The sequence below is a fragment of the Mchenga conophoros genome, linkage group LG3 (genome assembly GCF_057382185.1).
Source record: "Mchenga conophoros isolate Kocher_MC1m ecotype Shallow Benthic linkage group LG3, M_conophoros_male_GT1.1, whole genome shotgun sequence".
NCBI classification, from domain to species: Eukaryota; Metazoa; Chordata; class Actinopteri; order Cichliformes; family Cichlidae; genus Mchenga; species Mchenga conophoros.
This window is the reverse complement of record NC_140528.1, coordinates 2,685,841-2,711,690: the sequence shown is the minus strand read 5'-3', so window position 1 is coordinate 2,711,690 and position 25,850 is coordinate 2,685,841. Positions and strand designations below refer to the sequence as shown.

The 25,850-nt window shown below is 42.0% G+C and overlaps 1 protein-coding gene across 1 annotated transcript in view; it reads right to left on the bottom strand.

The window, feature by feature from the left end:
• The window catches only part of LOC146576990 (protein NLRC3-like), a 460,027-nt gene extending 436,828 nt beyond the window's left edge, over positions 1 to 23,199 (bottom strand). Inside the window, exons 1-5 of the mRNA XM_085268119.1 lie at positions 23,164 to 23,199; positions 22,076 to 22,196; positions 21,710 to 21,811; positions 21,306 to 21,422; positions 18,995 to 19,073 (exon numbers count right to left, since the gene is read on the bottom strand). Of these exons, the coding sequence (XP_085124245.1) occupies positions 18,995 to 19,073; positions 21,306 to 21,422; positions 21,710 to 21,811; positions 22,076 to 22,164 (387 nt within the window). The 5' untranslated portion in view covers positions 22,165 to 22,196; positions 23,164 to 23,199. The remainder of the gene's footprint in view (positions 1 to 18,994; positions 19,074 to 21,305; positions 21,423 to 21,709; positions 21,812 to 22,075; positions 22,197 to 23,163) is intronic.
• Between the last annotated feature and the right edge of the window lie 2,651 nt (positions 23,200 to 25,850).

Below are 25,850 nucleotides of genomic sequence, written 5' to 3'. Positions count from 1 at the left end.
CACCGACAATTTCAGGAAAAGTGGGAAATGCAATATTTCTTTGTTGAGCACAGGGGCACCCCGACCTGTCTTATTTGCACAGAGAAAGTTGCGCTGCACAAGGAATACAATTTGAAACGTCATTACACAACTAGACATGCTGAGCTGGATGCAAAATACCAGGGAGACGAGAGAGCGAACCGGGTTGCCAGTCTTAAAACAGATCTACTGAGGCAGCAAGATTTCTCCAAGAAAGCAACCAAAGAGAATAATTTTTTGAGGAAATGGAGTCAGAATATGGGGATGTGCTCGACTTCACTGAGGTACGTTGGCTCAGCAGGGGAAATGTATTAAAGAGACTTTTTGAGTTGAGAGCAGAAGTGAAGCCTTCATGGAGAAGGATGGAGTTAGTGTTCCTGTGCTAACTGATCCCAAATGGCTCATGGACTCAGCTTTTCTTGTTGATATGACACATGAGCTTAATGTACTGAACAAGACGTTACAAGGCCAGGGGCAACTTGTCAGTGCTGCCTATGACAACGTGAGAGCATTCTCCACAAAACTGGCGCTCTGGAAAGCTCAGCTCTCTCAGACAAACCTTTGCCATTTCCCAGCATGCAAGGCACTCGTGGATGCAGGCACACCATTCAGTGCTGACGAGTATGTTGATGTCATTTTGAGGCTACAGGAGGAATTTGATCACAGATTTGCTGACTTCAAGACACACAGAGCCACCTTTCACATTTTTGCGGACCCCTTCTCCTTTGATGTGCAAGATGCCCCTTCTGTGCTTCAAATGGAGCTCATTGAGCTGCAGTGCAACTCTGAACTCAAATCAAAGTTCAGGGAGGTGAGTGGAAAAGCAGACAAGCTTGGACAATTTTTGAGAGACTTGAGCCCTAGTTTCCCTCGGCTTTCCCGAATGTTCAAGCGGACCATGTGCCTTTTTGGTAGCACATACTTGTGCCAAAAGCTCTTCTCCACTTTGAACTTCAATAAGTCCAAGTACAGGTCCAGACTTACGGATGATCATCTTCAAGACATACTGAGGGTCGCAACTGCTTCCTCCCTCAGGCCAAATCTGGCTCGGCTATGCGAGAGGAAACGCTGCCAGGTCTCTAGCAGCAAGGAGTAGGCAAGAGAAGCCATGTTCAGAAGAACAGTTCATTTTCTACAGTGTTCCATTCATGTTCAGAAGAAGGTTATAGAACTGTTAATACAGACATTTCAATCTAAATACAGCAGATATAGAAGACTGAAAGATACACACAAGTTCACTGACTAAAAATATCTTATTATTTTATTTATGTATTACAGATTGATTTATTTTCTTATTAATTCTTAATTTGTTTATTTATTTTTCATATTTTGTGTTAAAAAATAAAAATAAAGAGATTTGAGAAGATTGGAATTTTTTAACCATGCCTTTCTTGTGGAAAACCTAATGCGGCCCAGCCTCACCCAGACTCTGCCTGCAGCGGCCCCCAGCTAAATTGAGTTTGAGACCCCTGTCCTACACCATAAATCAGTAAGAGAGGGTACGACCTCTCTCATGGCCCCAAGTGGTGTGTGCATGCCAGAGCACTCTGGAAGGCACACAGAGTCTTTACAGACTACTCAGGATCAAACCTCTATCATCATGCAATCGATTATACAACTCTAAGCATATATGAGTAAATATTTCTAAGCATCAATCAACAATATAAACCTTACAGCTGGTTTTAATAACAGAATTCATTTGTTTCTCAAATGAGAAAGAGCTATCGAGAAACACTCCTAAATCTTTAGTTCTTAACTTTTCCAGTGGGCCAAGGTCAACATTATTAGATAATGCTAATTCTTTTCTCTTACATTATAACAATGTGAGGAGTTAATGCTAAGTATACTGCCATTAGCGGCTAATTCTAATTAGGGGTGAATAATTATTAGTAGCTAATGCTAATATCGTTTTCTCTTCCCTTTTAACAATGTGAACAACTAGTGCTAGGTAGGCTGATGCTAGCAGCTAATGCTAATTTGACGTGAATTAGCATTATATTAGTGAGGAGTTAATGCTAAGTAGGCTGCCATTAGTGGCTAATGCTAATTTTAGATGAAAAAGCATTAGCAGCTAACGCTAATACCCTTTTCCCTTGTGTTATAATGATGTGAGACGTTAATGCTAAATAGGCTTCCATGAGTGACTCCTTTCCCTTGCATTATAAAGATGTGAAGAGTTTATGCTAAGTAAGCTGCCATTAGCAGCTAATGCTAATACTGTTTTCCCTTTCTTTATACAACTTGAGCAGCTATTGCTAAGTAGGCCACTTTTCTCTGCTAAGGATTTGTGTGACCATGATGGAAACTCTGATAAGCTAATGCTACTAAGCTAATGCTGTTTATGGGCCCTGTTAGAATCAATATTTCATTCTCATTCTGTTGTTTGAGAACAATAACAGAAAAATGTGCACTTGAGAACAAATTTATTGTGAATTCAGCTGTGAATGTACAGTTTGTCATTATTTAAGCTTCAAATGTTCAAATGTTAGCTGACACTTTATTAGGTACACTGGTATCTATATCAGGTACACCTGTGACCTAAATGTTCCTGCAAACAGACTCCTTGGGGACCCCTAAATAAATATCCATGAACTATCCAGCTAGACTAGTGTGTCTGTCCCTGAAAATATTCCTGCATGTGTGATTGTTCATGTCTCATCTGCAGGAAACAAACAGGAAGTGAGTGAAGGACACAGGAAATGTTTCCAGCTCTTCCTCCTCTATCAGATTTTCTCTCCATACCTGAGAGTGTCCAGTCTCCAGCCTGGATCCTTCAGTCCAGCCGACAGCAGCTTAATTCCTGAGGGACCTGGATGATTGTAGCTCAGGTCCAGCTCTCTCAGATGGGAGGGGTTGGAGCTCAGAGCTGAGGCCAGAGAAGTACAGCCTTCCTCTGTGATCAGACAGCCTGACAGACTGCAGACACACAAAACAACAATCTATCTGTCAACAGTTGTTTTCTCTTTGTCACAATAACATCTATCCATTTACATCCATCCACTGTAACTTTATTTATAAGTGACAATACCCAACAGACAACAACAGTCATCTGAAGCTGTTTAACAGTGTAAGGTAACCGCCTCCACTGTGAGCAGCACTTGGTGATGGTGGGAAGAAGAACTCCCTTTGACACAAAGATCCTCCCAGTGAAAACAGGCTCCAGGAGGAGCATCTACCATGACTGGTTGCAGGGTGAGGGGAAAGAGAAGAGATGAGCTCAGAGAGACAAGAACTAAACAGAGAGTCAAAAGTTAAGGACATGCAGTAGTGACATATAAAAGCATCAGGAGTGAAAAGAGGGGAGAAGAAAGCAGAGCATCATGGGAAGTCCACCAACAGCCTCAGCCTATAGCAGCATAACTAAGGGATGGTTCAGGGTCACCTGATCCAGCTTTAACTATAAGCTTTATCAAAAAGGAAAGTTTGAAGCTGATCTTCAAAGTAGAGAGGCCGTCTGTCTCCTGAACTCAAACTGGGAGCTGCTGCCACACCCAGTCCAACATAGCCAGGCTTTCTTTGCTGCTTTGACAAAACCTCAAATCCCAGTCAGAGATGATGAGCATCATCACAGTGATGATCATTTCTCTGTAACCCAGGCTTTCTGCTTCAGGATCTGTGCACGCTCACAGAACAAGGAGACCTTTAAACATCATTTCACTAAATGGATGGACTGAGCTCAGCCTACAGATGAACTGGTGCCAGAGATCATAAAGAACATCAAACAGTCAAATTCAACACTTTTAATGGAAATATGAGATTAATGCTGCAGACAATCATGAAGCTGCTGAATTCATGAACATCAAGAATGCAGCGAGTGGTAAAATAAAGATTTGACCTCAGTGTGCTCAGTGTTCCTGTCTATTCCTAACATATTCCTAACATGATAGCTGCACTTTAGAGCTCTAAAACTGGAACTGACACATGTTTAAACTCTACATGTTACTCAGTACATTCAGTTCTGACACTCGCCCACAGTCCAACAAAGGAAACATGGAGATCACATCAGTTTGTCACCAAAGTCTAATTATTAGGGCAACTTAACCTGTTATAATCTCGTTAACTCATTAACTGATTAACGTCAGCAATTATTTTAATCACAGTTTTTAAAATCATGATTATTGTGAAAGTGCTCACTGGCTCTGAATATAACAGCCATGGGTCACAGGAGGGATGTTGATCAGTGCTGGCTTGAAATGGGCGTCATTATGCGTCTCAGCCAATGGGAGCATTGAGGGTGGGCCTAATACTACTGCAGCGCTCACATGACCCAGGACAGAGAGAAAGGGGCGGGGACAGAAACATGGAGACAGGTACAGATCTTTGACATGTTCATTTTAAACTGTTCCAGGAGGCAGTGTTGATACAACTAAAGTTATCTGTTGTTGAAGAAGTCGGTCTGAGGAACGTTCTTAGGATCAACAAATGACGGCATGTATGAGCCTCAAGACGCAGCATCACAAGAAGAACACATGAGGTGTAGAAAAAGGAGAGACTACGAAAGCCACGGCGTTACAACATGAACCAGCTGTTGGTCTCTCTGGAGACTACTGGGCGTGGCTGTGTAACCATGGTTACCTGGGAGTTACAGAAACGTGCAGAACATGCGATTCATGTTGCACAGCAGTGGGACATTTGAAATAAAGTCAGCACACTCAGTACAGATAGTGCATCAAATATGATGCTGCTGCCAGACGTCTGCATCGCGCACAACACCAAGGTTACCATGGCGATCACAGCTGACAGGGACAAAGTGCACAGCTGGAAGCCTGCAGGTATATTTAAAATGATGTATTTCTCAGTGTCCTGTCGGTGTGTGAGAGACAAACAGCCTCTGTATGTGTGTGTAAATACAGCATGAATATGTAGAGGACATGTTTGTGGATATAAGTAAATGAAAGCTCTGCGTCATTTGAATCTTCTTGTTTCTGTTGCAGGTCTGTGACTGAACTTCTGGGAGGAGAAACGTTGGTTTCATGCTCTGTGATTCTGTGTTTTGTCATCTCTCTCAGGTGATGGAGAGCTCAGATGATGACCCCGCCTACGTGGTCAAATTCAAGTCTACATTCAGAACAGACCTGGAGACACGCAAGCAAAATGCCAACATTGTATATGTGAAAACTGCTGCTGGAGCCAGATTCAAGGAGCTCAAGTGTTTACCCAGATCTTACTGAACTCACTGCAGGAACAGAGGGTTGTTGGAGGGAAACCTGTGGAAGCAACAAGATCCGAGCCACCAGAGAAGAAGTTGGCCCTGTTGGTGCTTCATCAGAGTGTGAACAGGAGGAAGACTCAGCTGAGAACAGTGTGGTGGATACAGAGCAGAGCCCACCATCAGTACAGAGGCCTGTCCATCAGAGTGCTGCTCCAACATGCAGCACATGTACTTGGCCACAGCTGCAACATCTGTACCTGTGAAAGCTTCTTCTCTGTTGCTGCTCATATTGTGCAGAAGAAGAGAGTTTCTTTATCATCAGAAAATGTCAATGAGCTTGTGAGTCTTAGCAGCTGGCTCGGTGCAGAGGAGGAAGAACATGTCAGTCAGAGGAAGATAAATGCAGTTCATGTTGTCAACTCAACCTGGACTGTTGAAAGAGTTTTTCTTTGTCTGGTTTCTGACTGAGATTCTCCAAAGGAAATCCAGCACAAACACACACTTCACACACTCAAAGTCCTGCACAGTAAATGAGCTGATGAGCGTTTGTGCTGCTGCCTGATAACAGAACAATAGTTCTGCTGCTTCCTGTTCTGGAAACACACATTTATAAATGTTCACTTGCTGTTGATCAAAGGTATGTTGGTGGCTCTGGACGCTGAGGGAACTTTGTAAAAAACTAGATCAAATGTTAACGTCCTGGCAGAGGCAAAGAACTTTGATTTGATATTTGATTAGATTCATGTTTCAGCTCAGACTGACAGAAATATTTGAACTGCTGCTGTGTTAAAGGGAACACTGCTGTTAGAAAGCACCTGATCTGTTTCTGCACACTGAATGTTGCACTTCTCATACTGCAGTACTATTAAAATAAGTACACAATGCACTACTTTTGAACTCATGATTGAATGTTGCTGTAACAAAGCCATTAATGTGATTCAAAGTGTTCATGGTTTCCCAGCACAACAAATGATTGCACAAGTGTGACTGATCCACTTTCTAATGTGTGTGTAGCCCACACTGTGTGTCACTGTGTCACAGGTGAGTCTGTGTGTCCAGGTTCTATGAGGACAACAGGATATAGTGACTGAGTCCAGCAGCTTAAAGTCTGACTCCATCCTCCATTTAAATAACTCACAGCAACAACTGAATAGCTTTGCCTTTGTGTAGCTGACACTTCATTTTAATGTCCTTCTATTCTGGTTCATCTGGTCTCAGTTTCTATAAGCACACAGGTTTCATCAGGACTCTATGACCTCAGTAATCTTTGCTGGGCCTTAATGCTCTGAACAAAGCTGCACAGCACAAGACTAAATAGAAATGAATCAGTCTTTCATTCTCACTGCTGTTTGACTTCAGCTCTCAATGTCCCACCATAACCCATGGAAAGAATTACTGTCCATCCAGGCTGCTGAACATGAAGCTGATGAAGGTGGAGTATTGTGAGGGCTGATGGAGATGATGATGAGGAATCCAGGAGCAGTGGGTGGATGGCAGCATCAGCATGAAGGATCAGTGTGAGAACACATCATCATCCACAAAGGAAACCAGTCTGAGTGTCTGACGCTCTTGTTAGAAAGACGCAGTCCCAGCAGTTAGCTTGTCTGCTAGTTAGCTGAGAGCTAGCTCACTTGTACATTGAATACCAAACTGTGTAAACCAGGGGTGTCAAACATATGGCCCGTGGGCCAAATCCAGCCCTTGAGATAATTTCATATGTCAAATATTGATGAATTTTCAGGCTTGCTGATAATCAATGTGAGCACGGCTGAGGTTTTATTCTGATGAGCAAACCATGTGGCCAAACACTTTAAGAGACAGACTGGGATCATACCATTATGTGAAAGAGGACATGTCCCATAGACAGCAAGGGTAGTGGTAGAGACCAGTACACAGAGAAATGGGAGCTGTACTGAAATGCAAGCGTGTCAGGAAAGAGTGAAAAGGCAAAATGAGCAGCATCTGGCTGCATTTCAGTGATATTGGAGACCACAAAGCTGAGTGCAACATTTATACAGGAGATATACAGGAGACGCTGAGAGTAGAACTGATAAAATTAGGAGCTGGCTAAAGTGAGACCCATTTTTATTTCCACCCATTTTCCATTGTGGAGGACAAAAGGTTTCAAACTGGTCCAGGTCTTAAACCTCACGTGTTCTTCCTAATAGCAGTAAATGGATAGAAATAAGGCTTTTATGAAAACACTGAATACAACTTGCTGCCTTTAAAAAGACTAAATGTACAGTTCAGTGTTGAATCCTACATAAAATAAACTATATATAAAGTGTGTCTGAATGGCAGAGATGCAGAAATATGTGCATGTAGCACAGAGCCACGGCTCAGTGTCTGAATGAGTCTCACAGACCTGAATGTGCTGTTGAAGCCATTTATAATTATAACGTAATTCTTTACTCGTTTGATCTGCTCCTTACCACAAGCCACCAGACGTAGAAGGTTTTGGACTTTTAACTATATTTTCTGAAGTTTTACAACTTTTCTTACTGTTAAAAACCTCGTTATGGCCATTCATGCTGTACAAAGTAATTAGACATGTGTGGTATCTACAGAAACGTCAGAATCTCAGCTAAAAGTTCACAAAACCATCTCAACAACCACCAAACAGCTGAAACAGCAGGTGAACAGATCACACAAAAAAGATGTAAACACAAATCCCCCTGATCATCTGTTTTTTAAACATGAAGTGTAGTTTTGGACGTTCATTTACTGCTGGTTCAGTGAATTTTGGTTGGACAGTGATGAAACCTGCAGCCTCAGAATCTGTGAGAAGTCTGCTTTCAGCTCGCAACAGCATTGTTGTGTTGTGTGCTGTGGATCCACCTCTGCAAACTCATCACTGTTTCACCATCATGTTTCTACTTAGTCAATAACAAAGGAAGCAGTTCCCAGGAACTACTTCCCGTCTTGTTAACATAAGAGTATGTTGCCCTTCAAAACACCTCCACTTCTCCTCTTATTAGAGGACTGCCTTATTATTAATCTGCTAATTCTGTCAGTTGATGAAAGAAAAATGCTTGATCTCACCTGAGAGTTTCCAGTGTACAGCGTGGACTCTTCAGTCCTTCAGACAGAAGCTTCACGCCTGAATCCTTCAGGTTACTGTTACTCAGGTCCAGCTGTCTCAGATTAGAGGTCTGAGAGCTGAGACCTGAGGCCAGAGCTTCACAGCTTCTCTCTGACAGGTCACAGTGACTCAGTCTGAAAAATAACAGATAAACAATTACAAAAATAAAACACTTATGTTGAAGCGTAATGAGATACTATTATATTTAGCAATATTTCATCTTGTTTTGTCAGGAAACTGAGCACTGATGCAGAGCAACATGTGGAGAGAATCAGAGGAGAAGAAGTGAAGAGAGAACAGCAGTAAAACAACACTGAATTGTTCAGTGTGCTTTTGATATCAACAAAATGTGTCAAATTTCTTTATTTTGTATTTGTTTTAGTAGAATTGATGATTATCACTTAGATAACAACCACAGGCCAGGTCTAAATTGCACTTTGGTGACAGTTACACCCAGAAATATTTCAGAAATGCGGACAATTTGTGCTCCATTGTATTCAGTATTGAACAAACTGAGTACCGATGACCACTTAATATTTTTGATATTTTATTTGAGTTGTTCCACCTGATTTATGTTAACTAGAAAAAACATTTAAAAGCTAAAGCTATGATCACATATTTACTTACAGAGCTTTGTTGGAGGCTTTGACCACTGGCAGCAGCCTCAGAAGAGCCTTTTAAAGGCTCATGTTCTCACTTAGATCATTTATTTCTACTTACATTTCATTCTGGGAAAAATGGGGATTACTTTGAAAACAGGAACTATTTTCCCCAAAAATCATCCCTGGATTAGTAAATCACTCCAACATGTTCTCAGGCAGAAGAAGCTGTCTTGTTATGAGGGAGAGAAGAAAAGCAGCTAAAATCAGGTGTAAAAGTAAAGCAGAGGATGAGCTGAATAAAGGACACTCAAGGCTGGCTTGGAAAGGAATGAAGTCCATGGTGGGGATGCAGAACAAGGAGCAAAGATGAATGTGATGCTGAATCAGCAGAAGACTTGGACTCATTGGATTCCAGCTTCTTTTTTTTTTTATTAACATTTTAGAATCACTATACAATACCATCAACTTCAGCTATCTTTCAGTACATATATTTTTTTCTTTTTTTCTATATTTAAACAACTAAAATATCCATACAATAAGAATGAAAGAAGAAGAAGAGAAGAAAAAGAAGCAAAACAGGAAACAACAAACAACATAAATAAAAAATACATAAGGAAAAAGAAAAAGGAAAGAAAAATAAATAAATAAATATAGGGAGTGTTTTTGTTTCCATTAATGTAACTAATTTTTCCTCTAGTCTTCTAGTAGTTAACAAAGTCAAAATCTAATGCAAAAGCAAAAACTGGCCTGCGTTTTCTAATGTAGTCCATCCATTTCTTCCATCGTGATACAAACAGGTCCCTCTTGTAGTTCACATCTGCTGTCATTTTCTCCATTCTGTAAATGTCCAGTGTGATGTTCATCCACGTGTTCATAGCTGGGCTCTCTGAAGAAAGCCATTTTTTTGTGATGGCTTTTTTGCCTGCTGCCAGTAAAATATTAAACAAGTGTATATAATACCTCTATTTTTATTTGAACTGCCCTTTTAAATACGTCTAGCAGCTGTTTACTTAATTCAGCCTTAGCTTTTATTGTTTTATTGACAAAATGCCTCATCTGTAGACATCTATAAAAATCCTGTGTTTCTAATGAATATTTGTCTTTCATTTTATCAAAACTAATTAGTCTGCCTTCCTCCATTACCATACATAAAGCTGTTAATCCTTTATATGTCCAATCTTTGAATCTGGTGTCCAATTTATTTGGAGCAAAATGTGTGTCATATGCACACCACTTAAGAACTGCTATATCCTCTTCTAGTTTATATTCTTTTATTACTGTTTCCCAAATTTTAAAAGTCAACTTGATCCATGGATTTTCAATAGTTTTTATTAACTTTTGCAAGCTTCTGTCTGCTATAATAGCTTATATGGGGATGGAGGTCAGACTCTCCTCAATAACTTTCCATTGAGCGTCATATGAAGGATTACATCAGCATATCATAGGCCTTAATTGTGCTGCCCAATAATATTCCCTAAGAGAAGGTAAGCCCCACCCCCTTTTCCTTTGTTAAGTTGTAGGGTTTTAAATCTAATTTTTCCTTGTCATATGTATCTTGACAAAATTTTATCCCATTCATTAAACTGTTTCTGGTTAATTTCTATTGGTAATGTTTGAAATAAATATAATAATTTAGGAAGAATATTAATTTTAATTGAGTCTATTCTCGAATATAAACTTAAATATGGAATTAGATTCCATCTCGCTATATGTTCCTTAATTTTTTTCTGTATTGGTAAATAATTTCGTTCTAATAGTTCTGTAAGACCCTTAGGTATTATGACTCCTAGATATTTAAAGTACTCTGTTTGCCATGCTAATTGATACTTATTTTTAATTTCTTCTGATGGAATATAGTTGTACTTAAGCAGTTGTGTTTTACTCATATTAACCCTATATCCAGATAGTCGACCAAAGTATTCAAATGATTGCATTAATTTAGGTAAAGAGTTTGATGGTTGACCCAAAAATATTAAAATATCATCTGCATAGCAGGCTAATTTATGCTCCTTTTCATGGATATTAATACCTTCTACGTCTTTATTTTGTCTTATATATTGAGCCAATGGTTCCAAATATAACGCAAATAATAATGGTGAGCACGCACAGCCCTGCCTTGTTCCTCTTTGCAGCTTAATACTATTTGATAGGTAGCCATTAATTTTAATCCTTGCCATAGGGTTATCATAAAGTGCCTGTATTGTCTTAATTATATTTTCGTGAAAGCCAAATGTATGCAAGACTCGGTAAAGAAAGTTCCAATTAACTGAATCGAATGCTTTTTCTGCATCGATACTGATTACCATTGCTTCTATTTTATTCTTTTGAATATGATTAATAATTTGTAATGTCCGTCGTACATTATCTTGTATTTGGCGCTCTCGAATAAAACCTGTTTGATCATTATGAATTAGATTAGGTAAGAACTTTTCTAATCGTCGAGCCATGATAGATGTAAACAGCTTGTAATCTGTATTAAGAACAGATATTGGTCTATATGACGCACATTCTAATTTATCCTTGTTTTCTTTTGGGATGGCAGAGATAATTGCTTCTTTCCAGCTAGCAGCACGGACATTCCCAGCAGCAAAGGGTTCTTGCTGATCTGAGCTGGCTTATTGAAGATTAAAGAAAGCCACCACTTCCCCTGCCGGTGGCGGACTCCCTCAGGTGTCGGTGCGTTGGTGGTTCTTTGTATCTGGGGGTGGGCGTCCGGGTACACACCGGCTCACTCCTTGGCGGCCGCTTATTGGGGCTCGCTCGGGCCACTTCGGAGGTGGGGTGCCCCCGGCCTCTCGGCCTGGGGCTCGGTCACTCAGGCGCAGCTGGCTGCCGGCGGAGCTCACGGGCGCGTCACTGCAACTCCCCCTGGCTTCTGCTCCGCGGCTGCTGAATGAGCCCTCATCTGGGACTCTCCTCAGCTCTTACTGGGACAGTGGCGCGGCTGCCCCTCTGTGGGTCTTCCTTGGTCTCTTGTGTTCTGGGGGCCTCTGGATGTCTGGAGTTTTGATCTCCTCCATACCCGCGGACTACAGCTTTCTTGGCTGCTGCCTCAAAGCACACTGTGCGCTGTCTATCTTGCGTGCTGCACAATATCGTTTATTATTTAGTAACTATTGATAACTACTGCTAGCTAGTTTATTGTGATGGTGCTTTTTTAAATTATTATTATGTTGCTCTTTGTTGTTTGCTGTCTCCTCTGTTTTTTTTTTCTCCATACAGGTGACCCAGGAGTTGGTTTTTTTTTGTTTGTTTGTTTTTTTCTCTCTTCCCCCCTTCTCACCGTCTCTTCTCCCCTTTGGTTTTCTTTCTTTCTCTCCCTCTCTTTCTTTCGTTCTTTCCCCCTGTCCTATCCCACAGTCATGTCTGTCCCGTTTGTAGCAACTGAAAATAAAATAAATTCATAATTATAATAAAGGTCAATCAAATGGACCAATATGGCAAGGCCATGATGATCCACTTGGTAAAATAAATCCACTTGGCATCTTTCTTGGCCTCAAGACAACAATTCTGATGGCTATGGATCCAAACGGGACACAAAAAAAAAAAAAAGAAGAAGATTAAAGAAAGCAGAATCAGCTGTTCAAAACCCCACAAGGCTGAATCTTGATCTTGAAGAAGCTCATGGTGGTCGTGAGTTCTCAGACTTTGCTCTTTGAGCACAAAACTGATAACCTCTCGGAGAAGCTCGTGGCTCTCCAACGGGAGATTGAGAGACGAGTGACGGACTGTTAGATCAGCTGTGAAATTGACATGCAGTTGTTCGCACCAAAGAAAGCCACCATCATCTCATGCGACTAACATACCGGCGCCAGCTGTGGTCTCAAGGCTGGAGCTGAACATAACAAATCTCACCCTGATAACAGACGGTGTTTAGACTGTTCCTTCCCATCCTAAGCATGCTTATCCCCTCCTGGTGCAGACGGTGGGTCGAGGGGACCAGCGCTAAAGCTGCAGGCCCGGGTGCGCTGTCTACACCGGCTGTCTCTCACCTTTTACCCATCCCTGCTGCTTGTCATGTGTTTCTATGGCGCATTAAGAGTTTTCATGTGTTCTGCGCTAAGGTCATTTTTTTTGTCTGTTCTCAAACTGATCTCCCTGTTGGAGCTCAGTCTGTGAGGAGTTCTTTTTTCTCCTCATCTTTCCTGATGTTGTGCATTTTCTGCTGTTCGGTTCCGGGTCGCTGCTCTAGCGGCTGACCGGCCAGCTACCTAGCCTGACCTGTCTCCCCAATGTGATGCTTGTGTATTGTATGTACGGTTGGCAAGGTCAGCATCCTAATTGCCCCTTGAAAATAAATACAGTGTTCTGAATCTGAATCTGAAAAGATTACAGAAGACTACTCTGTTCAGTAAATATTACGCTCATGCTGTCACGAAATACCAAAGGTAGGTAAAACTCTGGTTGTTGCAGCCATCCAGTATGACATGCTTTGTACTGTCCTGCTGCAGTTTGTGACACCTGGTTGATGAGTTGTGAAGGATGATGAAACAAACACTTCACTCAATGTTTGTCTTCTAAACTGGATGTAATTTGGGCAGCCGATAGTTTTTCTTAATCTATCCCAGCTGCAAATAGGAACACAACAAATAAATAACTTTACCCACTTGGATCCTTATCATTCAAGATTGTGAAAAGATTCTCTACTCAGAGAATACTGGAGATTTTAGATGAGAGAGATGGAAGATGATGAAGGGGAAGAGTTTTCACAACTTGAGGCCTTTTGTTTTCACTGTATAGGACAAAGAAGACAGGAAGGGAGGGAGAAGTGAGGAGAATAACACACAGGAAATGGTCTTGGGCAGACTCAAACCAGGCCCTGGAGTCACGACTCTAACCTTCAGTGCATGGGTCACCTGCTCAGCCAGGTAAGCTACAGCAGTCAGCAGTGTGTGAGTTAATTTGAAGACAATGATGACTATAAGTCAGGTAAAAAAAAAAATACTATCATCAACCAACAAGGGGAAAACAGTGAGCTTGAATGGCCAAGCTTTGACCAAGGGTGGTTCACTCCTCGGTCTTCTTGCCCAAGGAGTGAACCACCCTGCATGGCTATCAATGTGGTGCAACGAAGGCCATCATACAGTACAGGCCATCCAAGCTGATTTTAACTTTTCCTCCCAGATACCACCTTAGAAATCATCTAGATTAGGATATGTTGGCTGTTCTAGATCCAATCACAACAAACAGAGAGCTGTTGTGTGTCCAAGGTGAACAGGAAGAATATATACATGCATAAAGTCAATAAAGTCAGAAGGTTTGCTTTAGACTGTGCTGCAGTTTATCATCAAAGACAAACAGGCACCATGCTGCCAACAAATGGCATCAAGTCTGACTTGAGGTTTTTTGTTCTTTGTTTTTTTAATCAAGATTAAATTTTATAGCAACCACAGCAGAGATGACCAGGGAAGGTGTGCTTGAGGGGATATAGCTACAACAGCTGGTTTCAGACTGAAGATGAACTGAGGTGCTGCACCCAAGTCTGCAGGTTCAGGGAGGGACAAACATCTGCTGCAACCAGATTGGAGTGAGAGGAGAGAGCAGGCCAACAACAACAAAGAAACAACAAACACACTGTGGAAGACCGAAGCAGAGTTTAGTTTAAAGTGGAACTAAGGATGTTTCTCTGGCTGCCAGGATTCACTGAGTAATTCAAATGCTTTCTTTAATGCAGGACCCACCATGCATGTAAACGCAAGTGTTTCACCAACATTTGTGACTAAAATAGACCTGCAGTAGAAATGTATCTAGGAGCATGCATGTGAATATAAAGTATCACAACATCAGGCACATGCAGCCTAAGTGTTTAAACAAAGACTGATAACATAACAGCAGCAGTGATGATCAGAGTTTATGGTGAATCCAGCGTCTCGAGTTCTGGAGGCATCAAAGAGGTCACAGTTGTATTGGAGAAATCCCAAAACTTTACAAATTCATACAAAGACAGAAAACCTGGTGAAATAAATTACTGACACAGTTGGATGTTAAAAGTAAAGACATGAGTACATATGTACTCACAGAGCTTTGTTGGAGGCTTTGACCACTGGCAGCAGCCTCAGAAGAGCCTCCTCTGAAGCAGAGTATTTCTTCAGGTCAAACACATCCAGATCTTCTTCTGATGACAGTAAGATGAAGACCAGAGCTGACCACTGAGCAGGAGACAGTTTATCTGTGGAGAGACGTCCTGATCTCAGGGACTGTTGGATCTCCTCCACTAGAGAACGATCATTCAGTTCATTCAGACAGTGGATCAGATTGATGCTTTTCTCTGCAGACAGATTCTCACTGAGCTTCTCCTTGATGTACTGGACTGTTTCCTGATTGGTCTGTGAGCTACTTCCTGTCTGTGTCAGCAGACCTCGTAGGAGAGTCTGATTGGTCTGCAGTGAAAGACCCAGGAGGAAGCGGAGGAACAAGTCCAGGTGTCCATTTGGACTCTGTAAGGCCTTGTTCACAGCACTCTGGTAGAAGTGTTTCTCTGCAGATTCTCCTGTTTCAGACTTCTGGGAGGTTGTTTGTTGTTGTTCCAGCAGATTGAGTCCAGAGTTGCTGAAGGTCAGATGGACATGAAGAGCAGCCAGCAACTCCTGAACACTCAGATGGATGAAGCAGAACACCTTGTCCTGGTACAGTCCTCTCTCCTCTTTAAAGATCTGTGTGAACACTCCTGAGTACACTGAGGCTGCTCTGATATCGATGCCACACTCTGTCAGGTCTGATTCATAGAAGATCAGGTTTCCTTTCTGCAGCTGATCAAAAGCCAGTTTTCCCAGAGACTCCATCATCTTCCTGCTCTCTGGACTCCAGTGTGGATCTGTCTCAGCTCCTCCATCAAACTTGACCTTCTTCACTTTGGCCTGAACCACCAGGAAGTGGATGTACATCTCAGTCAGGGTGTTGGGCAGCTGTCCTCCCTCTCTGGTTTCCAGCACATCCTCCAGAACTGTAGCAGTGATCCAGCAGAAGACTGGGATGTGGCACATGATGTGGAGGCTTCGTGATGTCTTGATGTGGGAGATGATCCTGCTGGCCTGCTCCTCATCTCTGAATCTCTTCCTGAAGTACTTCTCCTTCTGTGGGTCAGTGAACCCTCTGACCTCTGTCACCATGTCAACACAGTCAGGAGGGATCTGATTGGCTGCTGCAGGTCGTGTGGTTATCCAGAGGCGAGCAGAGGGAAGCAGTTCCCCCCTGATGAGGTTTATCAGCAGCACATCCACTGAGGTGGACTTTCTAGGGTCAGTTAGGATTGTAGTTTTGTGGAAGTCCAGAGGAAGTCGACACTCATCCAGACCATCAAAGATGAACACAACCTGGAAGTCTTCAAAGCTGCAGATTCCTGCTTCTTTGGTTTCAGTAAAGAAGTGATGAACAAGTCCCACCAAGCTGAACTTTTCCTCTTTCAGCACATTCAGCTCTCTGAAAGTGAATGGAAATATGAACTGGATGTCCTGGTTGGCTTTGTCTTCAGCCCAGTCCAGGCTGTATTTCTGTGTTAAGACTGTTTTCCCAATGCCAGCCACTCCCTTTGTCAGCACTGTTCTGATTGGTTCATCTCTTCCAGGTGAGGCTTTAAAGATGTCTTCTTGTCTGATGGTTGTTTCTGGTCTGTCTGGTTTCCTGGATGCTGTTTCAATCTGTCTGACCTCATGTTCCTCATTGACCTCTGCAGTCCCTCCCTCTGTGATGTAGAGCTCTGTGTAGATCTGATTCAGGAGGGTTGGGTTTCCTGCTTTAGCGATGCCCTCAAACACACACTGGAACTTCTTCTTCAGGGTGGATTTAAGGTTACGGTGACAAACAGCAGCTGGAAGTTCTGAATAATAATAATAAAAATACAACTTTAACAATCATATTTTACAAAATGCTGATGACAATTTCTGACCCACTGAGAAATGACTGAACACACTGGTGTCACAAGTGTCTCATTTATCCAGCAGCTTAAATCTTTAGATAAATCCTCTTACTGCTCTGCAGACGGTCAGCCAGCTCCTCCTGCTTCATTCTCCTCAGGAAGTCCACTGTGATCTTCACAAATGCCTCTCTGCTGTTTCTCCTCTGCTCATCATCCTCCCTCTGAAACTCCAAGCACTGGGGCTTATTTGGATTCAGAGCCTTCTGGATCTTCTTCAGCTCGTTCTTCACAAAAGTGATGATGTTGTCCTCCAGCAGCTGGAACAGAATATTTATGAATGACCCACCACTCTGAACTTTAGTCCACACAACATCCACTTCTTTACCATCAAGGGGCATATCATCCACGACCTCTTTACCAATTATAGGTTTGACTTTATCTGATTAACTGAGACTTTGTCCACAACTCCATGATCCCAAAACGTTGATGCTGTTCATATGAATGCAGCGATTTCAGTGGGAGAAACATTTCACTGGTGTTCAGAGCTGAACTACCAACAGGTTGATGATCAAAGCCAGAAACTTGGAGATGTTTCAGGTGACTGAGTTGATCGTACAGACAACTGGTCTTAAAGGTTCACTCTGTTTACGCATACAGATCAGTATTTAAGGTTTGACTCTCATCATCCACTGGGGCACAAACTGGGCGTCATCAGGACACTACAACACAGAACAAACACCATCCCCACAGACACAGCAGCCAGCGAAGCAGAAGAACTTCACATCAAGAAGGTCCTGAGTAAATGTGAACGCTGGTTTGAGGGCGGAGTCAAGGAGGCCATTTATGTGAAAAGGAAAGACCATCTCTGAATGGAGGAGGGGCCTAAGGGTACAACTGTCACCATCTTACATGCTGTGATTGCAGCCATTCCCCAGCTCTCTGTGAACTGGACTCATGACCATTGATCAACAACCATTGATCAATGGTCCTGACAATATGCGTACCAATGATCAATGAACTGACCTCCCAGCCCATTGTTCCTTCAGTGGGCTGGTTTCAGTCATACAAATGTCCTGTTTATGAGATTGAAACCTGCAGTCAGCTGAGACTGAAGAAGTCACCTGATGATGATGAAACGTTTCTCCCACTGAAAACATCCAGATGAACAGAATCAAGCTTTTTGGGATTTACGTACCTGGATGATTGAGCATCAAGACACAACTCTGACTTTTCTCAGATGAATAAATCCTCTCCTCCAGCTTTGTTTACATCTACCAGCCCTGTGGCGCTGCCCAGGGACAATAATCTATGTGAGAGGTGGAAAGTCATACAGGTGTCTGCTCCTGCCTTCAGTTATTTTATCTACTGTGTGTCAACTGGCTGAACCTCCTCCAACTGTCTACTGTCTCCCTAAACTCAACAATGACTTAGTGATCTATCCATTCTCTGACCAAAGACATCCTGCTGCAGGAGGTTAACATAGCAGCCAATGATGATCCCACTCACTGTGAACAACACATTTGGACCTGATTTGCTGCTCTGGTTTACACGTGAACTTCCACTGCTGCTGTCACCAACTTGAGAGGCTCTACAGAAAAACTGGACTTGTCCATAAAAATAATAAACTACATTACAAGGTTCTCAACTCTAATTACTACTGACATGTTATCTCTTCTAACTAAGGTACAGACACTCAAACTTGCTGCTTTCAGTGAGAAGTCAAATGTCTGAATATGAGCTGGAAGCTGCTGAGAGTCCTCCTCCTTCCCGTGGGGTTTACTTTCTCTACTACTTTCACTATAAACACGCCCCTTTCATGCACCTGCAGAGGGCCACCAGCAGATGGAGCTGTCTTAAACAAATCCACTTGGATAGTTAGCTGTAGATGATTTTCTCAGTATGATTGTAGGATTTTGAGTTATTCTTTAGATTTATTTAAACTCTTATATTGTGCACAAGTGTTGAGCGACCCATAATTTCTCTGTACTTTTCATAAGAGCAGCCAGACTTTCAGCTAGTTTTTCTTTTTTTAAGAGCTCAAAGTTATTGAAGAAACAGTTATTCAGCTTCATTCCCACTGATCTCGACTACAAACTGTTTCACTTTGGTTTCTGTTTAAAGCCTCGATGTTTAAAACGTTTCCCTGTGATCACATTTGCACCGTCTGATTTCAAAGTTTGTTTTCTTTTGGTCATTTAGTCCACAGAGTCCTTGGTGTTCTGAAAGGGACCTATAAATAAATGCATTATTATTAATAATAAAGTAGTTGTTGTACATGTACAGACCATAAATATGGAGTCCAGCTGTGTTTGATGCTGCTGGGCAGACTGACCACTGGGAACCTCTGAGCTCTGCTGCTCCACTCTGTGGAGGAACCATGAAGGATTAGATCAACACAGGATAACGATCCAGGAGTTTCTGCTCAAATAACTTCATCTGAATCAAGTCTGTCAAGTTTTAAACTCTCAGATTCTGAAGATATATTTTCTGTTTTCTATGAACTTTCTTTCATCAGTGATGGAAGTGATGATGCTGCAGAAGCTCAGAGGAAACTTTGAGAAAACTGTGATGAACCATCAACTAATGCTCTCAGGAGGCCAAAGGTCCCTGAATGTAACTGTGCAGTAGATTCATCGAGTGTTTGAAACCTGACCACTTCCATATGTTTTCATTCTAACACAAGAAGTCCTTTTCTCATTGCTTTGATTTGAGTTTTCATTTGAGTTTTCCGAGTCTCGTATTTGGAGTCGAGTCTAATCAATGATCTGACAGAAGAACATTAAAAAGGATTTACCAGTGCTGTCAAAATTAACATGTAGGGTTAGGGGTTCATCTGTTATCATGATTAACATGATAAAAACCTTTAACACGACACATCTGGAGAGCAGAACGACTCAAAATCCCTGAAATGTTTCTATCAACGCACTTCGGGCAGTTTGTCCGAGTAGAGTTACCTTTGCACACGTGCAGATGTGCAGCACATCTGTTAGTGACGGAAGCTGAACCAATCAGCTCAATATGGAAGATGACAAACACACACTGACCTCTCGATGGAAAGTTTGAGTATTAAAAAAATAACAAGACGGACCAGCCGACCAACATGAAGGATTCTGCACATCGTGACAGAAGGAATTTTCTTTTCACCGAAGCACTTCCAGCTTAAAATATCACAACAATGCAAAGCACTGATGACACAACTGCCAAGTGGACAAACTGCAGACCTGTTAGTGTTGTTAATAACATAGTTTTGGTTCCTCGTGTCAAAGACTTGAAGAAGAGTGACAGAGAGTGTTAGACTGCTGCAGGATCAGTGCCACCTCCACAGACCTGTGAAGAAAATGATGGTTTGACAGATGGGCTCAGATTCAGGATCAGCTGAGGAGTTTGTGGCTGACAGAATCCTGCAGGTACAGAGCAGAGCCCATCATTAGCATGCAGGACTGTCCCTGGGGGGGTCGGCTCATTCAGGAGGTTAATCAATGTTTACATGTTCAATAAACATGTTAAGTGTGTAAATTTGCCCTTTTCTCTCGAGTCTGTTTGCTCATGAAATGAACTTTGATTCGTTTACATTAAAAATGATGTTTAATGGTGATTAATCCAAATGAATCCACAGTAACCCTGTGATGAGTCTGATTAAACATTTTCATTAACAGCAGTAATATAGATTATATATTATTATATATTAGTGCACACGTAGCTTTTAGTATATATGTTTGTTACAAAGTTGTATTTACAGCAGAGAAGCTGAGTTAAAGACTGAAAACTATTCAAAGTCTCTTTGAATTGAAGCGTTTAACATTCTTTGTGTTTATTCTGCATTGACTTCATTATATGGTGTAAACGTCTGTTACAGGCTTAAATATAAAGTTGGAAAAATGTAACTGCAGCTATTGATCAAGTAATTGTGATTAATCAGGATTAATGACAGAAGATTGTGTCATTAATTAGTCATGTTTTAATCTACTGACAGCACTAGTGTTCACTCTGGTGCCTCCAACTGTTTTACGCCCTTTCAACACCTTCGTGGTCAAAAGTGTACACGCACAAAATCTACAATAAAATCCTCACGCAGCAATAGGACAGACACACAATCCATTTATCTCTGTGTCTCAAACACACACACGTGTATTCAAAGCCTCGATTTGTTCATATTTCATCTGTTGTGTTTTTATCTTCAGCGTTTTCAGTGTTGCTGCATTTACACCAAAAATGTTTCCATTGATGAATCAGATTGATTTGAATGTGTTTCATCCATACAAATCCCTCCCTGGTGGTCACATGACTCTATAACATAACAGGAGTCATGTGACAAGAGTTTCATGCTGTAAAATGTCAAAATGGTTGAATGTGGTGGAGTAAAAATGTGAGATGTCAACTACTTTTCTTCAATATGAAATGTTTGCAGGGCCTGACAGGAAGTGGACGGACGCTCTGATCACTTCCTGTTTGCTGAAGTGGGTTTTCAGTTGTTTAGAAACCAAAGGCTTGTTTTAAAAGACAGTTTAAATGGGACTGAGGGAACGACGTGTTTGTAGTTTATATCCAACAACATCAAGCAGTTTAATCAAAGAGTTCATGTTGCTAACAGCTCACCTCTCTGCAGCAGACACAGGCTGGACTTTAAAATCAATGAGACGATCTAAAGACCCGTCACTCTGTAAGGACACACAGCTGGGTCCAGGTTCAGGTCCAGCAGGTCTCCCATGGATCCTGTCAGAGAAGAAAAATGTGTTTTGAGAATGAGCAGAAGGAAACTCCAAAGTAGTGTTTCACAGTGTAAGAACAGAGCGCCACCCAGGGGTCATTTACACTGTGCAGGACTATTGATGGTCCCACTGTGAGCAGCAGGAGTTTAAATGTTGGACATGTTTGATAGAAATAAGGAATAAAGGTTCAGTGACTTCCTTTGAGATGCAGTTTAGAGACCAGGAAACATCAAACAGTTCATTTAAATCAGATAAACTGACATCAAAGAGTTCATGTTGCTAACAGCTCACCTCTCTGCAGCAGACACAGGCTGGGCTTTAAATTCAATGGGAAGACCTTTAGACCCGTCACTCTGTAAGGACACAGAGCTGGGTCGAGGTCCAGGTTTGAGTCTCTGATGGATCCTGAAAAAGTTATAAATCTTCAGTAAAATTCTCATCACATATCAGCTGATATTATTGGTATTAGCTTACCTTTTCTCAGCTGACTGTCTTTGCTCAAATATCTTAATGGCATCTTTGACTGAGTTACTTTCATAAGACACAGAGCTGGGTGGAGGTCCAGGCTGGTTCCTGTGAATAATGATGGAGCAGTGATGTCAGTGCTGAGCTGTGACATGGAGAAGAGTCATGGACAGTTAGAGATGGTCATCTCACCTCTGCACTTTGGTCTGGCTCTCATGTTCCCCACACAGAGTGCTTTTAGAGGGAGGGACTCCCTCCTCTCTGTCCTCACACTGATCCATGCTGCTCAATTCAGCTCACACACACTTTCTACCTGCAGAGGAAACACAAATCATTCATGTGCACATCAGCTGAAATCCTCCTTTCATCATGTGTGCTGTCCAAATATCAGCTGCTTCTTTCCTGCTTCATCTCAGTGTCAGCTGGATGCAGTCAGACAGCAGTGTGAGGCAGAGGAAGCTGCCATCAGCTGCTCTGCTATCAGTCCACTAGATGGAGCCTGAAGCACACACGATGCATTCACTGACACACACTGATTCACTGTGACTGGAAGCTTCAGTCAGTCCAACAGTGTGAACAACATTTTAAACATTTCAGCTGATCCAGGATTCAAAGAGGATCAGCAGAGTTAAAGCTTCACACTAATTCTTGCTGCTGAGTTTGCAGAGAACTGCACACACACTGATTCACTGCTAATGAGAAGCTTCTTCCATCCAGTAATTCATCATCCATCAGCTCTGCTGCTGCTCTCAGTCCTGGACTCTGATCACAAACTAAAAGCAGCTTTTTAACTCGAGTCTGTAAGAACTCTTAGTGTTAGCTTAGTGTTAGCTTAGCGTTAGCTTAGCGTTAGCATGCTGTGTGCTAGCTTAGCGTCAGAGCTCTGCAGGTGTCTCGTGTGTAAATATTAATCACAGTGACAGTAAAGGAGGTAAAGGGCTGTGACGTCATCACGTACGCTGCGTCCTCTGTGGGCTCTGAGTGAACTCAAAGTACAAACTACAAGTACACAAACACGAACGTAGCTCAGAGTGGCGGACACACTCGGCCTCGTTGGTCCAGCTGTGAGTCCGTTACCGTGAACTATGGAGCGGCAGATTTGTGCTGAACTAAGCTGCACACAGCTGATGTTAGCCAGGAAACATTACACACTGACTTTAATGGAGAGACCGGAAATACAAACACACACAGTTTGTTGTGTGAAGAAATCAAACACGAGCTGAACAAACAGTAAAGTTCCTAAAGACAAACTGTTAAAGGAGGAAACAAAGCAAACTTACAGTTTCTTCACACACCAACAACAAGCTCCACTCCACACCTGGACACTAAACACGGACACACAGGTGAGCTGCTTCCTGGAAGGAGGCGGGACTCCACCTGAAACTCAGCACAGGTGGGAGGGGCTCAGCTCTGTGTGTGCTGATGTGTTAACTTTAAAAATATGCCGTCTGACTGCTCAGACTGAGTCAGAGTAAAGTTCACATGCTGACGTGTGGAGACATGAAACCTTGTTGTAGCTGCAGGTGTGAACACACTGATCCCAGATCAGCTCTGCTGTATTTGTAACATGAACATTTCTGCTGCAAAGCTTCAAATGTTCAGCATGTTTCTCTGTTTCCAGTCTATAGATCCAGTCACACTTTCTACCTTCACCTGTGCAGTAAAGACTGAGAGCAGAGCTGAAAGCAAGCGTCCAATCAGGGAGCAGCATCAACACCTGAGCTTCATTCAGACTCTGTTATTGAAGATGTTGTTGGTACAAAGTTCATCTGCTGCTCACATGAATCCATGAAAGATTTATTTCACTGATGTTTCTTCAAAGCTCATTTCAACCTGTTGAAGTCATGAATGAAAGTGCAGACTGAGAGTGGATCACATGATGTTTGAGGTGTGTCATGTGACATGTTCAGTATTGTCACACATGTCTAGATTGTCCCTGATATCATAACTGCTCAAACACTGATGATTATATTTGAAGAATTATTCCTGATGGCAGCAAAGTTTGAATGGAGCTCTCTGTCTGTGCTGATTTGTCGCCCTCTGGAGGTCAAAGCACAAACTGCATGATGTCACTGTAACCACCACAGTGACAGGAAGTGTTTTTATGACTGAAACACTGAAATGATGCTAACGGCTGTCGTTAGGCTCACTGACAGCAGTGCTGATGTGTTCATGTCAAACACTGGCTCAGGTCAGACTCCTTCATCCTTCTCCAGCGTGAGGCCGCCCTCAGACCCACAGGAGCTCTGACCTTTGACCTCCTGACCCTAACCATTTTAGTCTTGTTGCATCTTTAAATGCAAATCCTGTGAAATGGTCAGGGGCGGCTCTAGAGAAATTTTCTTAGGGTGGCAAAATCAAAGCCTTTTTCCCCCAAACACATATGCAGGTGGTTACATGTGGTTAAAATGATTCAAATGCAGTAAGTATGCACGTTTTTCATATAAATATAGTCTATAACTTAATTATTGTCTGTACCCACATGATTACACACTTTAGTTACATGAAACATGTGAGTTTTGATGTTATGTACTGTACAGCCTGTATATTAAATACATATGTAGCCCAATAAGTATAAACTCCAGAAAGCTACACAACATGGGGCGCTTCATTTACAAACACAAGTCTAACTTAAGTTTCACTGTTTTTGTTAGAAAACTGTCACATTGTTGCAGCTTAAATGACACAAAATGTCAGAAATCTGCACTGTCATGAACAAACATGTAAACCTCATTTTTCATGATTTGTTGGATTCACCCTCTGAGGTCTGAAATACAACCGGACATTTGTGACTCCTTTGAGTTTACGTTTGTATTTCACCCTCAGATTGTTTCATTTTATTTTTTCCTCCTCTTGCTTTGTTTGGTATCTTTTCAGCTCAACTGAATTTAGTTGTTTTTTCACTGACATACTGCATTAGTATTACTATTACTATTAATGTAACTATTACTGATCTGAAATCACACAAAGAACCTAAAATCCTAGCAGTATTTTTTACTGTAAAAAAACCACAGACGTGTTGGGTAAATGTTTATAACTTGAAATGCAAATATAAATTGTACATTTTGTAAACAGATACAACTATTTATCTAAAAATGCAGCCAATACACCTGCTGTTTTTTTTTCTACAACCATTTAAAATAGCACTCACCTTCCTTCATTTCCACAGTGTAACATCCACCCACCTGTGTAAAATCAGAAATTCCCATGGTGTTGTTCAAAATGTGCTCTGGCACAATCATAAGCATCGCTTGCTGCTGAAAACAAGAAGAAAGCCGTCCTGCTATGGGCTGAACCATTTGTTAATGTGGAGGGGGGGACACTATGGAATATATCCAGTTCTAGCATTTATATTCACTGCTGACTGTAACTACGCTCAAACTGTTAAACTTATTTTAATAAACAACACTGTCATATGCAAAACTGGGGTGGCACTTGGGGTGGCAAGGGATCATTTTAGGGTGGCACTTGCCACCCCATGCCACCCTTCTAGATCCGCCCCTGCTGATGAAGCCAACAGGTTCGCTTCATTTGCAAAAAGCAGATATGAGTTTCTGAGGCCACAGTCTTCTGTGGCAGAAGGGGAATCAGGGGAAGCCCTGGAGGAGTCCACCACCCACCAGAAACAGGTCTGAGCTCTCACTGCAGTTGTAAAGGGGCTACACAGCCCACATGAGGCTGAGGGATGCAGCCTTCTGTCAGACTGTCACTAACACAGAGAAACACCCGTGTACACTCATACTCATGGGCACATACACCAATCAACCTAACCCCACTAACTGCTCGTCTTTGGACTGTGGGAGCCAGAGAACCCAGAGAGGACCCAGACATGGGGAGAGCATGCAAACAGCTTAGATGTTGGATTTGAACCCAGAACCTTCTTGCTGTCAGGAAACAGTGCCAACCACTTTTCCACTGTGCTGCCTGTTTGACTCTGATACACCCATTTTTGAGCTCTTAAAAACAG